The sequence below is a fragment of the Heliangelus exortis genome, chromosome 5 (assembly GCF_036169615.1).
Source record: "Heliangelus exortis chromosome 5, bHelExo1.hap1, whole genome shotgun sequence".
Lineage (NCBI taxonomy): Eukaryota > Metazoa > Chordata > Aves > Apodiformes > Trochilidae > Heliangelus > Heliangelus exortis.
Window position 1 is genome coordinate 5,501,999 of NC_092426.1, and position 15,387 is coordinate 5,517,385.

A 15,387-nucleotide genomic window follows, 5' to 3' on the forward strand; every position below is an offset into this window, starting at 1 on the left:
TAAAAAACAAGTCAGTCCCGACCTCTGTCCACAATATTATGCTGCCTTTTAAGTCTTGGGGGAAAGGAATTTGATGTGGGACAAGACTTTCTCATTGGGTTTACTGTTTGGAATTTCAAATAAAATTACCAGCTGCTTGCTTGAAGAAAAAAAAAAAAAAAAAAAAAAAGTACCAGGCTTGAGTAGGTAGTTGCAACTGAGAGAACTTTCATTATTATAGGAAATCAGAAAGAGAGAAGAAGCAGTGAGGCAGAGGTCCAAATCTAGAAAGAACAAAAAACATGAGGAAAGAAAGGGAGGCAAGTGGCAGATGCATTGAGCAAGCACAGCTGAATCAAAGAACTGACAGTGACTGTGAGGAGCTGCAGAGCAAGAGCAGGAAATGGCGCAGCATGAAACTGGCTGTCCATGAGACAGCTGAGCAGCATTAGCTAAAAGTCACAAGCAAAAGCAGAGTCTGCTGGGGAGAATGAGCAAGTATTGATAGCAAAAAGTGAGGTAGGGTGAGAGCAGGACAAAGGACAGCCTTCATTATTAGGTTTGCTTCCGCCCCTGAAGCACACAGAACATGTACCAGAACTAATGAAACAAAAGCAGTGTGTTTAATTTTTAATAAAATTATAGTCTATCACTACTCACAATTTATCTGTTGCTTCACTTGTTCCTTAGCATAAGAAGTTTGTTCTAGCTGGAAAACTAAGAAGAAATAAAACAATTTTGCATATATACACACACATATATGTGAGTTGAGCTGTGAAACAAGTGTATGTGGTGCAAAACTAATTGCACAAACACTGATTAACAAAGATTTCAACAAAATAAATAGCATTTGAAATAGCTGTTAGCAGCCCGTTCACAACCACACAACTAACAAAACATGTAGGAAAAACATAAAAACCTTAATACTATAAATTTATTTAATATGAATATAACCATGGAAAGCACAAAACATCACTGTATGTACTGCATTATTAATTATCAATATAAAAATATATTATCTAATGACCTACCAAACTCCAGCAGAAGTTTGTCTAAGTTGCTCAAAAGCCTGTCACTCATTGTGTGAACTGTCATGGAAAAATGCAATTGAAAGATTTACACAGTTAGAAGTCTTACTGATACAATAAATAAATCAAAATCTCAAGACAATACCATACATTTTAAGATAAAAGGGAAAACTGCACCTGAATTATCGAAAACACTTTAGTGGAAACAAATTTCTCATTGATATTGGTAATGGACTCTTAGAAAGTCTAAACCACATTTAGGGGAAAAATAGGAGGTATATATTCTGGGTAAAGTTTGTTGTTGGAGCAGTTATGTCTTTGAGAGGCTTAATGTTCTTAGAGGGCACAAAGAATGCAAGAAAAGAGGCTTGTGTACAAAATGTGCAGCCTCTGCTCCAGCTGGTTTACTAAGCCTATCGACTTCAACACTGGTAATGCAAAAGCTACTTACCCACCCTGTACACTCCTTCCATACTATTGGTAAAGGACATTTAAATCAGAAGGTATATGCATTAAAGACAGAATTCATATGCAATGGAAACCTGGTTACTCCAGAGTTATTCTGTTTGTATAGTGCTGCTTCGTGCAGAAATTCAGTTACAGGGTTTTAAACAACTTGGGAGTCATGTAGTCTTCTAAAAAGGGTGCCCTCACCATTTTATCAGAACAGAGTACATCTAGTTAGCTCCCATATAATTAACATTAAGCAAAGTTATCTGATACTTGTCCCACAAGGGCTTGCTCATACTCTTAGTACTGTGTAAGAAGTAGAGCTACAACAAATTGGAGATGAGGATGAGATCCTAATCCAGGATAAAGTGGAATGGAAAACAACTGCAGAATGGAACTAAAGTGGCATTAAGCTACATACTGGAGCACTGAGACTGTGGAAACAGGAGGGGGTGAGGGGGAGCATCTAAAATGCTGGATGTTTGACAGAAATGAATTTGCCTAATAGTTAAGTGAGGATCAGAACACCTAATCCAAGTGACTGGATTAGTATAGGCTGTGATAAAAACGCTGAGAAAGAGATAATAGTTTTACCAAATGTATTTAAAAGCTTGGAACCCTTGTTCCTGGTGCCTGGAAACAAGATAGCAAAAAAAACATTTTCTGAAAATACTAAGAAGAATACTAAAAAATACTACCTCAAGCCAATGCAGAGTATTTTTGCTTTCACACAATCTGAAAGAAAATATTATGTAGTTCTTTGGATGCAAAAATTAGTTTGTCTTCAGAAACAGCTTAACAGCATTTGTTAGTTGCTTCCTTGACTATAAAACCTACAAGACATTGAGGCATATATAAAAGATACACAGATTAATACATAATAAAAAGCACAAACATTACTTTAAAAAACAGTAAATTTCTGGTCATTTTTTTATAAATCACAGAATTCACAACACAAAGTTCACCAACAGAGCAGACTGTACAGATGTATATTATTAACATATATATACTATTCTATCGTCTAGTCACTAAGACAATTAGATTACTCTTCTGAATGCTTTTGCAGGAGGGAAACAGAATTAAAGTGTTTGTGTTTGGGTTTTTTTTAAGTTTACTGTACAATTTATGCAAAGAATATATATATATGCAAAATAAAGCAACTGCAAAAGACATGAATTAAGAGGACACACAAGACACTAGTCAACAAATATAGTAAAAACTGATTCTTGGTCCTACTGGAGAAAAGCAGCATCCAACTACAGATGAAAATTTGAGAAGATATTCTCATATGGGTCTGTTATTTTTGTTAAAGAGAAATATGTACTACACAGTAGCAAGTAAGACAGCTTCTAATTGTATATATTATTTCTAATGGTGCCACTGAGAATGCTGTCGGAAGAAAAATATTATTATGCATCTTGCATTTTTGTATCACATTAATAAATGCAGTTATATGGAATTCAATTGTGGCAATAAAGTTTTATGTATTACAGGATTTTATTAAGTGGAGGAAACATGAAAAAGCTGCCTGATGGAGGCTCCAGATATTATCATAACACTAATATTAATGCCACTTGTCATAGCAGTTAGAGGAGTAGCTTCATACTAATTCAACAACAGCCATTTCTAGGTTCTTGATTAAAAGGAGAAAAATACCCATACTTTATCAGGAAAATTTCTCCTTTAAAATCAAATGCTCAATTCTACCCATTGTCAGCCGGGCAACAGTATTAATTTATGTTTGCTTTGTATAAATAATTTTCATTCCAGGAGGGCTCTTTTGAGAGCAACCTGCATTTCTCCTGTGCCATTCATTACTGTTTAAGGATCTCTTAAGTGACTGGTTATTATATTCTTCTTGAAATTTAATAGTTCACAATTCTAGATTAACATTTTATCTCTGCTTAAAAATAATGTGCCTCTCATTGTGCTGTTTATGTCCCCTCTGTTCCACCCCTTCAACAGTTTTAGGAACCCTGTGAGGAGAGTTTTGCATTTAAGGTGAGGAGGGGCCACCTTTTTCCAAAACCCATTTCAACAGTTTCTATCACCATCAAAGCCCTTTCCTGACGAGTTATTATATCTGAGTTAACGTAATTGAAGGGCTGTTTGTTTATCAAGTCCCTGTTTCTAACACTTGTATTTTAATAACTGCAGTGCCAGCGGGCATTATGCACAGCACCTTCATTACTACCTAAGGACATGTCTGTCCTCCAAAGTCAAACATCTACGGGATTGCCACATTTTATTCAGTCAGGCATACACTAAACAAAAACGATATTGCTGCAGATTATTCCCTAAATTCCCGGAATTTAAAAATTAAACTGATTTTTGTCACAATGGTAAGAGGAAAAAAAAAAACCAACCATCCTCTGGGATAGCACCGGGACCTCAGGTGAGTGCCACAAAATGGCGGCACAAGGAAGCGAGTCCTTCCCAGAGGAAAGAGGTGACAGAGCAAGCCAGGTGGCCCCGCTGTATTTTGGGGGGGGCCATCAGCACTGGGAAAGTGACCAGGATTTGGTGGCCCAGCACTGTCTGAGGCGCTACCTGAAGGAGAAGGGGCTGTAAGAGCCATGACTGCCGCCAGAGCCTCACCCAGGGCCATCAAGAGGAGCGGCCCAGAGCATAGATATCGCCCCTCTCCCTCAGCTTCGTCCCCGCCGTCCGGGAGGGGGAACAGAGGCGGCCCAGAACCGCAACCAACCTACCCCGGGAGGAGCCCCGCACCCCGAGGAAGGGCCCGCTTCACCCCCGGCGAGGGCTGAGCACCGCCTCGTCTCTCTCCCTCCCGGCCGCCTGCCCCAGTGAGGCGGGAAAATGGCCGCGCAGGCCCCCGCGCCCCGGGGCGGGTGAAGGGGAAAGGCAGCTCAGCCCCGTCAGGTGTCTAAAACACAGATGTCTTAAAAACAAAAGAAAACACCCCCTCACCGCCCTCCTTGCCGGGGACGAGTAGGATAGGTGAAAGCAAAGGTGGCAGCTGCCGGCTGTCAGGACGGGAAGCCCGGACGGAGCAGCTTCATTTACCGCCCGAAGGGGCTGAGTCCATTTTACCGCAGCCCTCCGCTCCCTCGGGGTCATATCAGTGGGGTGCGTGCCCCCTCAAAACCCACCCGTCTGCCGTAACAGTGAGAGTTATGAGGGAAAGATCAACGTTTCTGAGGGCTTCGGGGCGGAGGGCCGAGCCAGCGGCGCCAGCCGTGGGTGAAAAGCGATGAGGATGCTCCATCTGCCGGGGAGAGCGGGAGGCGGGCAGCCGGGGAGCGGGGGCAGCGCCGGTGGAGCGGGGCTTCTTCTGGAAACGTGCCGGGGGGTTAAACACACACAGACATGCCTCGGGTTGTCACACAAAAAGAAGAGGTTGCGGCTCGTAAATTGCTCTATTCACCCCTCCGGGTCCCACGCGTGTTGCTGATCCAGCTGAGGGGAAGCGGTGCAGGGAGTGAGGAGCAGGTGTGGGGTTGGTGTAAAGCCTTCTCTCCTCTATACCTCATGTCTAAAGGTGCGGCCCAGACCTCTGACAGTTTTAAAACGAATTAAAGTGTCACACTTTACATCCTGGAACTGTGCTTTCACATCGAAGATGCTGGGGAATGTCACCAGCCCCGGGGAGCTCTGATGCGCTCAACACAAGTTCGTGTGGGTTATTTTGTTTATTTATTTATTTATGTGCAGCATTACAAGGAAAGAAAAAAAAATTTAAAAAGCATTCCTACAGTATGATACTTCCCTCTAAACTAGCAACGGGTTGTTTTTAAACTGCCTGTTGAGATTACTGAAGCAGAGGATGCATTTCACACTATCAATGAGCAAAGCAAAATAAATGCGATGAGGGACGGTATAGAGTGGAGGGGTTGGGAAAAAGACATCAGCATGTCTGATGAAAGAAGAAAAGACAGGGAAAATAGAAAAAGGGCTTAAGAGACGGAGAGAGAACTATTTCTGACACCTGTAGCACGAATGTCGGTCAGCTGTGATGCTGCTTTCAAGAGTCAATTCAACCAACAAGAAAAGCAGCTTCAAAGAGAAGCAGCTGACCTACCTGGCTTCAGGTCAGAGATGAAGGAGGGGAAGGAAAAGAGCGAGAGACAAGTGGAAAACGGCGTGTTCTTTTGGAAGCCACATTGTCTGCAGCCTCTGCCCTGCGCACGCCGCTGGCTGCGGGGCTCCATCCTTTCCAGGAGCACTTCCGTAATGCTCCCATCGAACACCTTTTATCCCTGCCTGTCCTGGGAGACGGGAGTCACCTCCTTGCCCGTCTCCCAAGGGACACTTAATTCCTAGATGCTCCTGGGGCCTCCGCAATTGCTGCTCTGCAACCCTTCTTGCCAAATCATTCAATAAAACCCAGGGAGAAAACTCTTCAAAGCTTTGACCTGACTTAGGCAAGTCTCTTAAAGATCCCCATACTTAAAGATATAGGAATTCAATAGCAGAGTAGCAGCTAACTTCAATGATGCTCATTAACACCTCGCTGTGGCCCGGTAATTTAAACAGCGAAGTAAAGGGATTCTGGTATTCCTACAGATCCAAGGACCCGAGCTCACCCGGAAGGCTGTCAGTCTTTGCAACAGGCTTTGGATAAAGCCAGCGGGGACTTCCTGGTTAATTCCTCCGAAGGACTGTAAAGATCTGGTCCCCAGTGGTGCTTTTCAGGACCCCACAACTCCTTTTAGCGCACCTATTTATTGCAAGGACCCTCGACCGGAGGTTATCGCTCTGCACCCATCAAAAGACGTTTCTGAAGCTGCAGAAAGGACGGCTTTGTGTCCCACTGGGTCCGCCCTGTTTGTTTTTCCTTGGTTCCCAATAGCATCCCTCTAAAAATAAAACAAACAAACAAAAAAACCAACAATCCCTAAAGCCATAAAAAACTACTTCCATTATTGGCCGGCAAGCAGGAAGGATTCTTTTATAGTATTATCGGTGATGAATGGGTTCCATTCCTCTCGAAAGACACAGTCAGTTCAGGGCTCAGAAAGGGCTCCCCAACCCGCTCCCCCCCACTGGCAGCCCCCCCAGGGCCCGTGACTCCATTAGTGAGGAGCTCCGACCCTGCCTCTCGGTGGGCTCCTCTTTTTCCATACCCCTCGCCTCGGGTTTTGGCGGCCCCCCCGCTGATGGAGCGGGAAGAGAAACCCAGGATCTCCTCCGCGGAGAGGACAGGGAGCCCTGTGCCCTTAAGCAGCACCTGTGAACCAGTTTGGGAAGATCTGTCAGGTCACCTCAGCCAAACCCCCTCCCCGAAAAAGCAGGGAAACGTTGCCTTGTGCTCCTTGAGTCTGCCCTGCTGCGGAGGTGCCTAAACAGGGGTGTACCGATCAGAGGGAAGCGGGGTTCCCTGCAGTGTTTTGGAGACACAGGGAGAGGCAGAGATGACAGCTGGAGAGTGTCAGGGACAGGGTAAACGTGTTCCAAACAAGTGCCTTAACCTGAATAACCAGCTCAGAAAGGCAATGAGCAGATAGTGCGGGGAGGCTGAAGTACTGGCCCTGGCAACTCGGCAAGCTTCAGGAACCTCCTACCTCTTGTCTTTTGGAGAAAAAAAACAACCATCCAACCAAATTAATAATAAAAAGGCATGGAAATTCCTCGGGGTAGGGGATGGACGATTCCCACCCTCATCTGGCTGTTCTGGGATAAACTTGCTCCTTGAGGCAGGACCTTGGGCAGATGCCCACCTCCAGCGGTGGCCCCAATCCTGTTTCCAAGCCCGGGAGCATGGACCAGGAGCTGGACCAGCCTGGGATTGGTGCCGCTGACTCCCCCAGGGCATCCAAAGCTGAGAGGGGGCTCCCACGCCAGAAACCGGGGACCCCAATTCATCTGCAGTGAGCTGGAGCCCAGCTCAGTGCCAGTGCCCAGTCCAGCTGTGACAAAGTGTTTCTCCCGACCTCAGAGCCACACATCCAGCCCCATACATCCAGCCCCATACATCCAGCCCCACAAGCATTTGTACACTATCTCAGGCTATCTGATCCTGGTTCTTCACCTTCCCCCAAACAGGTTGATTGTCCCCATTAATGCTTGCTGTCCAATAAGTGTTTTCGTGGCAGACGTTGTCCCCATCTGTTCCCAAAGGAAAACTTTCCATAGGGGGGAAAATAATAGTTATAAGAAGAGTTACTGAGGGGGGAAAAAAAAATCACCGAAATGGTAAAAAACTTGTGTATTTATTTGGATGCTTTGGGTTTTTGTTTGATCGCTTTTGCTGGAATTATCAGTGAAAACCCTGATGGAAACGGGATTTTAATGAGAGTGAAGATTTTATTTGAACGCAATTCGGTTAAAGAGTTGATCTGGTGTTGTGTGTATTTTCCCGCAGGTAAAACAGTCAGCCAAATAAATCCCGATGGATCAGAGACTTAAAATTAAGAAAAGAAAAGAAAAGGGGAAAAAAAAAAAAAAAAAAAAAAAAAAAGACTCGTAGCTACAAAGAAAATTAAAGAGAAGTCTTGGGCGGTAGATCCTTTTTGCCTGTAGACCCAGCCTTTACAAGGGCCCTGTGCAAGAGGGATCTTTCCCTACCAGTTTAAAAAAGAAAACAAACCATTTTTAAATTACTCTTCAGTGCTTCTGTGTTCTGACATCAAATATACCAGATGCAGTCTGATCTTTTGTGTTACAGGTAAGCTAAATAATACGCGAAAGAACAAAGATATAATAAATACGTGATTTGAGAGCAAGAAGTGGATTAATATCTCTGTCAGCCCGACAGCGTTTTGGGGACTCCTCTGTTCTTTCGACGGTTATCAGTAATTTAATTCAATCTACTCTCCCTAATTTTAATCAGATTGCATCTTTAAACATAACTGTTTTTAGGAATAAATGGAGCAATCGATAGCTCCTATTTCAGCAATTATTGCACTCTCGCACTCTTAATAAATAAATAAATAAATAAATAAATAAATAAATAAATAAATAATATTAAAAAAAGGCAAGCACAGGAAACACATCGAAACTCGGACCTTTTCCCTACCAAGCATCCACTACCACATCATCCTGAGCCTGAGCTTCCTCCCTCCACCAAAGCCCCCGGGATGGCTCGGTGGCAAATGCTCCCAAAAACCCCGGATCCGGTCCCCGGAGGGGCTGACGGTTTTTGTAACCTTTTCTATAGGCGACAGCGGGCACTCTTCGGCTGAGGATCCGTCCCACCGAGGGTGCGGAGTAAAAACCTCTTCCCACTGCCCTCTCCAGCCCTGCCAGACCCAGAGCACGCGGGAAGGTCCTGCCAGTACCACTCTAAGGCCAAAACCTCCCTGCTGATTCCCCAGGTACCCTCCTCAGCGACTGCGGATGCTCCGGCTGTCTCAAGCGAAGCTGCAGACTCAGTTACCATCACTCACTGAACTCCCACATCTCCGGCAGTCCTACCGAGACCTTTAGAGTGGGGCTTCTCATTCTTGGGGGCACTTTTTTTTAATTTTTAATGCAACACTTAATACTAATCAAAGGTTAAAAGATAATATATTTGCACCTCCGCTGAGTTTGGAATCTCCTTCTATATCAGTAATCTCCAGAGAGCACAATTCTGGGACCCAGGGTAGTTGGTAGCTGTTGATATGAATGTATATGGACATATTGCTCAGCATATTTTTGCTTTTAAGTCCCCAGGCGAGGGATGCCAGAGAACACACCGTGTCCGTGCAGGCCGTCGGGCCGATATGCATTGCTGACATTTATTTTTGATAAGTATTTTTTTTATGTACAGCCTTCTTCTTTGTTCTCCAGTGGGTTCATTTCTGTGGGGATAACTCCTCACGCTACCTGTTTCAAGAGTCAGAGCTGTGACCTAAATTAAAGTAGCTACCATTGCCCCCGGGGTGGGGATCCATCCTGGGGGCCCGGAGCAGCCGTAAAGCTCCTCCGGAGCGGCGGGACAGGGTGAAAACCTCCGGGGTCCCGGCCACGGAGAAAAATCCCCTGGGGGTCGGAGAGGGGTGGAACTGATCTGTCTCGGCCATGGTGACACAGAGCAAGGATTCCCCAGGCCCTTCCCATCCAGGCACAAGCAGGTTCTCCCTGGGCTCCCTGTGCCACTTCCCAAACACAGATTCCAGCGTTCACAGCTGGAGAGGGCGCAGATCTGCTGGATAGGGGCTGATTTCCCCTCTCAGGTCACCCTTTAAATGGTTGGGGTGTCCTTTAAATGGACAGGGTTCCTGAGTCCGTTTCGATGTTGCCTTTTCTTTGTCTTCCTCTCCCCTCTCAGCAGGGCTGCCAGCATCTACCCATCCGGGCCGGTGTCTGGGGAACAAAGGCTGAGGACCTGGGGGACAGCCCCTCGCCCCTGCGAGCTGCTCTCGCTGCTCTTAATGAGGATTCATTTCTTTAGCCTACAGTCTTGGCTTTCATTATGGACCCTGTCTCGCTCTGTTCGTGGTCATTAGGCTGCAGCCCAGTAACTCCCTCGCCAGATCATGTGCATGCTTTAAAAAAAGAAAAAAAAAGAAAATTAAGGAAAAAAAAAAAAAAAAAAAAAAAAAAGAAAGAAAGAAGAAAAATTTACCTACAGTAGTATTAGTAATCATCATCTGCCCGTCTAAATTAGCTACCCATTCGCACAACATTTTCACCCTTCCACCTTTTTCAAAGCAGAGTTTTTTCTCTATCAGCTCCTACCCCGGAATACTTTTGGGGGGCCCCGGTGGATCCGGCTGGGGGGCCAGGGAGCAGCCCCCTTGCCCACGGGGACGCTCCCCCTGCCACAGAGGTCGCCGCCTTCTCACCCGCTCCCTAGGGAAGCCCGATGTTCATCCCGAGCAAGTTTGGGGTTTTTTGTTTATCCCTGTCCGAAGTGGTTATTTGGGATCTTTCATTGAGCTACTCTGTTTTTCCCTGACAGAGAGAACAGAGATGGGGTGGAAGGGGACGGTCCCTCAGCAGCATTAAGAGATGATATTTTCCACTTTTCTAATTTTTTTAGTTCCCCCTCCCCCCCTTCTTTTTTTTTTCCTAAGCCGTTTGGCATATCAAACATAGGTTTGTAAAGTGAAGCCGAAGAGTCTCCCCTTTTAATTTTTAAGTTTCTTTGTAGTGTCTCTGAACTCGTGAGTTTTGTCTGTACTTTTATGTCTCCCCAGCTCTGTCGGATTTTATGAAAATGAGCAGTATTGAAAGCTTTTCCATCCCGCTAGCTGTGAGCCTCACATAAATGATGTAAATGGCTCGAAGGGTTTTTTTTCAAGTGAACTGTGTAGATCTGTGAAAATAATATCAGGGTTTTCCGTCAGAATGAGCTTAGCACTGTACTGAGGCGTACCATAATCTGACCCGACACCTCCGACCATCTGCGCTATCTATCTGCCTTCTGATTTACCAAATCTTCACAAGCAAAAGACAAATTGTACTTGATACTAAAGAAAAGATGGCAAGCCTCAGCCCAGCTCCATTTCTGCGGAGAAATGATTGGAGAAAATGTAAATCTGTTTAATTTCAGTCTACGGGCAACTAGCGAAGGAGCATTCTTAAATAAGGAAAGAAAGGAAAGCAAACAAACAGAAAACTAACAAAATAAAAAAAAGAAGAAAAGCGAAGGAGGGAAGAGACATCAAGATATCAAATTAAGAGGGGGATTGCTTTGACAAGCTTTCTAGGGAAAAAAATGCATTGCAAATAACAGAGGAGAGAACATATTGAGTTTAATTCAAAATATATGCTGCCTTTCCAAGCATGATCCCTAATGTGCCAGGGAAGAAATTGCCACTGAACAGCTATATGTAGAATAAATAGTGTCTTGATATGCTCCTCTCCCCCCACTCTTGTCTACTAAAAACAAATCGCAAGTGATTCCATTCCTACCCCGAGACGGCTGGAGGTTGCCCCGCTCCCCTGAAGGGGCTGCTGAGCGCTCTCCTAGCCCCCAGCCCCGTGGTCGGGGCTCGGGAGAGAGACGAAACCCGCGGGGAATGATTATCAGTAGGTGATCAATATTTCAAAAGGTTCCTGAAATCTGCTTTAAGTCGCTGTTCTGACCTACAAATGACTTCTCACTCCCCGCGACTGTTCTCGACGTCTATTCAGGACCACTCAGCCGAAAACAATACGGTTTTAAATGTTAAAAAAAAAAAAAATTAAAAAAAAAAAAGTTATAAAGCTTTAGTTGAACGGAGAAGGGCTCTGGGCTCTTTGCGGATAACTGCTCATCTTAACAGAGGTGAGAAGTCACCTATAATGGCAAGGGGAAGTATCTCCCTAAATCTCGTCTCTCCTTGAGCTCCTACCGCTTCATCCGTTGCCACTGACACTTCCAGCATCTCTGTCTCTGTTCTGCAGACAGTTTTTTTATCTGATTTCTCAGCTCTGCCTTATCCCCCTCTTCGACCCCGCGTACGCCGAGCTCTGTGCGTGCAGCACCGGGCCGGGACCCACAGTTTTACCGGGGAGGGTGTAGAGGGGTCCCGGCCATCCCATAGCGGGGGTGACTCCCTTCAACTTTCCAGCAGCAAAACGCAGCGGGTCCCGGGTGCCCCCTTCCCCTCCCCGCACTGTGCCGCTGCTTTGCCCCAGCCCGGAGCAGAGGGGCAGGGCATTGGGGTGGAGGTCTCCGGGGAGCGGAGCGGGCCGGGGCTCGGCGGGGAGCGGGCGGGGAGGTGGTGCCGGCCGGCGGTGCGGAGCTTGCTGCAGTGATTGGCAGCAGCTGACAGTGAGTGGCAGCCCCGCCATGGAAACCCAGGAGCCAATCTGCCGAGCCCGGCAGCAAATCAGCCGCTCCCGCAGCAAGGCGGCGGCGGCGGCGAGCTGTGCTTGTGCCTTTTCCTTTTTCCCTTTTTTTTTTTTACTCCTTTTCTCTTTTTTTTTTTTTTTTTTCCTTCCTTCCCTCCCCCCACACCCGCCCTCCCTCTGCTCCATCCTCCTCCGCCTCGCCCCTGCCCACCGCCCCCAGTCTCCGGAGCCGCTGAGCTCTCCCCATCTCCTCTCCGCCTTCCACTCTCCCTCCCGCGGCAGCTCCGCCGACACCGGAGGAACCAGAAGCAGAGAGCGAGGGGCGGCCGCCGGGCCCGCTGCCCGCTTCCCCGCCGCGGGGGTGTGCGCGGCGGCGGCGGGCATCGCCGGGGGGTGCGCGGAGCGCGGATCGGAGCCCGGCGCCGCCTCCATGTTCCAGCTGCCCATCCTCAATTTCAGCCCGCAGCAGGTGGCCGGGGTATGCGAGACCCTGGAGGAAAGCGGGGACATCGAGCGCCTGGGGCGCTTCCTCTGGTCCCTGCCGGTGGCTCCCGCGGCCTGCGAGGCCCTCAACAAGAACGAATCGGTGCTGAGAGCCCGGGCTATCGTGGCCTTTCACACGGGGAACTACCGGGAGCTCTACCACATCCTGGAGAACCACAAGTTCACCAAGGAGTCCCACGCCAAACTGCAAGCCCTCTGGCTGGAAGCGCATTACCAGGAGGCGGAGAAGCTGCGGGGCCGACCCCTGGGGCCGGTGGACAAGTACCGGGTGAGGAAGAAGTTCCCGCTGCCCCGCACCATCTGGGACGGCGAGCAGAAGACACATTGCTTCAAGGAGAGGACGAGGCATTTGCTGAGGGAGTGGTACCTGCAGGACCCTTACCCCAACCCCAGCAAAAAGCGGGAACTGGCTCAGGCCACGGGACTTACCCCCACGCAAGTGGGCAACTGGTTCAAAAACCGCAGGCAAAGGGACAGGGCAGCAGCCGCTAAGAACAGGTAAGGTGCTGCTCGTCCCGTCTGGGCACAGGACCCCCCACTTAGGGAGGCTTCACCCCCAGCCCACCGCTGGGGCCAGTGTCAGGCTGTCGAGGGAGCGGCCCTGGAGCTGCGGCGATCCCCGCCTCGGGGGACGGGGACATGGGCCCGGGAAGTTTCTGCACGGGAAATGCAGGACAAAGCAGGAGCAGAGGGGAAATCCTACGGCTTTTAAATATTTATTTATCTGTTTGTTGGTTTACTTACTTATAATAGGTGGGGGTTCCCGTCCGGGCTCCCCCTTGGCCGCTCTTCGGGGAAGGGGGTAGGGGAGATGAGGAGAGACCGCCCGGTACCGCGGCTGGCGGAACCGCTGTGACCCTGGTGGGACCCGGCGGCAGAAAGGGCAAGTCTCCGCGGCTAAGCGGAGAGAAATCCTCCTTCAAAGTTTTGCCCGGGCATACAGAAATCTCTTTGGTTTATGTCCACCTGGAGCGGAGCCGGCAACTCCCCTCTTCGGGCCCTGCTCCTTTGCAGAGAGCCGGTTTGCTCTAAACCTCCGCTGGAGCCAGACGGGGACGTTTCTTGGGATGTTTTTCTTTTGACTCTTATAACTCTTCCCTCACTCCCCCCACTCCCCCCCCCTTTTTTTTTTTCTTTCTTTTTTTTTTTTTTTTTCTTTTTATTTTCTTTCTTTTTTTTCCCGCCTTTATGTTTAAGAACAAAATCGTGGCTCTAAATGCGCGGTGTTACTCTGACACTGGAGGCACAAGCAGATAACCCCGGGAAGGGAACAGACACCCTGGTTATCTCTGTGCCGGAGCTCGTGTGTGTGTGTGTTTGTGAGGGGGATATTTCCACCCCCCAACCCCGCCGGCCACTGCGGGGGAATGGAGATTGTCCCCCGCATCCCTTTTTTCACCGGCGTAGGTTGTAAGGCCTGCTGGATGGAGGGGAACAGACGCGGAGGTGCTGCAGGGCATGGCCGACCCCCCGGGTGAGGGGGCAGGAATGGGGGGGAAGGGGGGTGCTGCCTGCCTCCCGGTGTGCCGGCCATGGGGTTGAGCACCCAGTCTCTCAGACTGGGAGAACTGGTGCAAGCTGGAGGTGGGGGTGCCGGTCGGGGGAGCCACCGGGAGAGGGAAAGGTGGGTCGGAGGGCCGGTCGGTGATGCTGTGTGTGCCGGTTCCTTGCAGGCTACAGCAGCAGGTCCTAACGCAGGGGTCGGTGCGCTCGCTGCAAGCGGAGGAGGAGAGCGGCGGGGAGGCGGTGGGAGCAGCCTCCAGCCCCGCAGCCAGCCTCTCCAGCAAAGCGGCCACCTCCGCCATCTCCATCACATCCAGCGACAGTGAATGTGACATCTGACACCACCGCCATGACAAACCGGGGGGAGCGGGAGGTCCAGCTAACCGGTGCCTGCCTGCTCGCCGACACGGCCGAAGCAACCGGGCTTGTAATCGCCCGGGCGCGGTGGCCAAACCCGGGGTACGGGGCGCTCCCCAGCCACATACCGCTTGCCCGCGGCTTCCTCCCAGCCCTGCAGCAGACTGCATTAAAAAACGTGATGAAAATCGTTGTCGCCTTTATTTCCAAGGATTTGCAGGATTGACGCCTAAAAAAAAAAAAAAAAAAAGTAAAATTAAAAAAAAAAAGCAAAAAAAAAAAAAAAAAAAAAAATAGCAGCATTGAACAAAGCCCACAAAACATTAAACAAAACAAAATATCAGCAACAAAGTAACAGAATTACAAGCTGCAAAATAGCCTGCCCTATCCCGCGGGGGTATTTTATGTTGAAAAGACGCTGTTCTTTTGGTTGGGTTTTGCTTTACTTTAAAGGGTTTTTTATATATATATATATGATGTTTATTTACTTATTTAAGGGATTGCTATGGTAGATTTTTTCTATTATTATTATTATTAATTATTACTATTTTTGGCTTGTTCTCTGTGTGCACAGGTGACTTGTAGAGCATGTGCAGGACGAAACTGTATGAAGCAGCCTAAAACTATAATAAAATATTTGATGAACGACCCTCGCATCTGCTTTGAAATGACCGTGTCGGTCTCCAGCACACCAGTTTACGCAGAGCAGATCGCCGAGGCCACGGGTATTTCAGCATCAGCTCGCCCAGAACCGAAGTAGCCAGGTCCCCGGGACTGGGGGAGATATTTTTGAGAGGCAGGGAGCCGGGAGGAGCCGGGGACCGCGGGTCCGGGGATGGCGGTGGATGTGGGTGCCCGTGGAAGGGAAGGAGAAGGCACCGCCGTAGCTTCTCCTCTC

At 48.3% G+C, this 15,387-nt stretch overlaps 2 protein-coding genes across 6 annotated transcripts in view; one reads left to right on the plus strand and one right to left on the minus strand.

Moving 5' to 3' along the window:
- C5H14orf39 (chromosome 5 C14orf39 homolog) overlaps positions 1–4,691 on the minus strand; it is a 33,125-nt gene extending 28,434 nt beyond the window's left edge. Inside the window, exons 1-4 of one of the 5 annotated variants that reach the window (XM_071745293.1) lie at positions 4,169–4,691; positions 2,156–2,290; positions 1,011–1,067; positions 640–696 (exon numbers count right to left, since the gene is read on the minus strand). In XM_071745293.1, coding sequence (XP_071601394.1) covers positions 640–696; positions 1,011–1,059 — 106 coding nt within the window. In that variant the 5' untranslated portion in view covers positions 1,060–1,067; positions 2,156–2,290; positions 4,169–4,691. Of the gene's footprint in view, positions 1–639; positions 697–1,010; positions 1,068–2,155; positions 2,291–4,007; positions 4,109–4,168 lie in introns of those variants that run through there. The other 4 variants (XM_071745289.1, XM_071745288.1, XM_071745290.1 and 1 more) reach the window with 4 other exon arrangements.
- Positions 4,692–12,094: 7,403 nt separating this feature from the next.
- Positions 12,095–14,564, plus strand: SIX6 (SIX homeobox 6). The gene is made up of 2 exons (XM_071745294.1): positions 12,095–13,127; positions 14,303–14,564. Exons 1-2 carry the CDS (start codon positions 12,124–12,126, stop codon positions 14,469–14,471), a joined length of 1,173 nt encoding a protein of 390 aa, XP_071601395.1. The 5' UTR covers positions 12,095–12,123; the 3' UTR covers positions 14,472–14,564.
- Positions 14,565–15,387: the final 823 nt, after the last annotated feature.

Coding starts and splice junctions, on each gene's coding strand:
- SIX6 (XM_071745294.1), top strand. CDS start 12,124: ATGGAAACCCAGGAGCCAATCTGCCGAGCCCGGCAGCAAATCAGCCGC. Junction 13,128..14,302: donor GCAGCAGCCGCTAAGAACAG/GTAAGGTGCTGC, acceptor GGTTCCTTGCAG/GCTACAGCAGCAGGTCCTAA.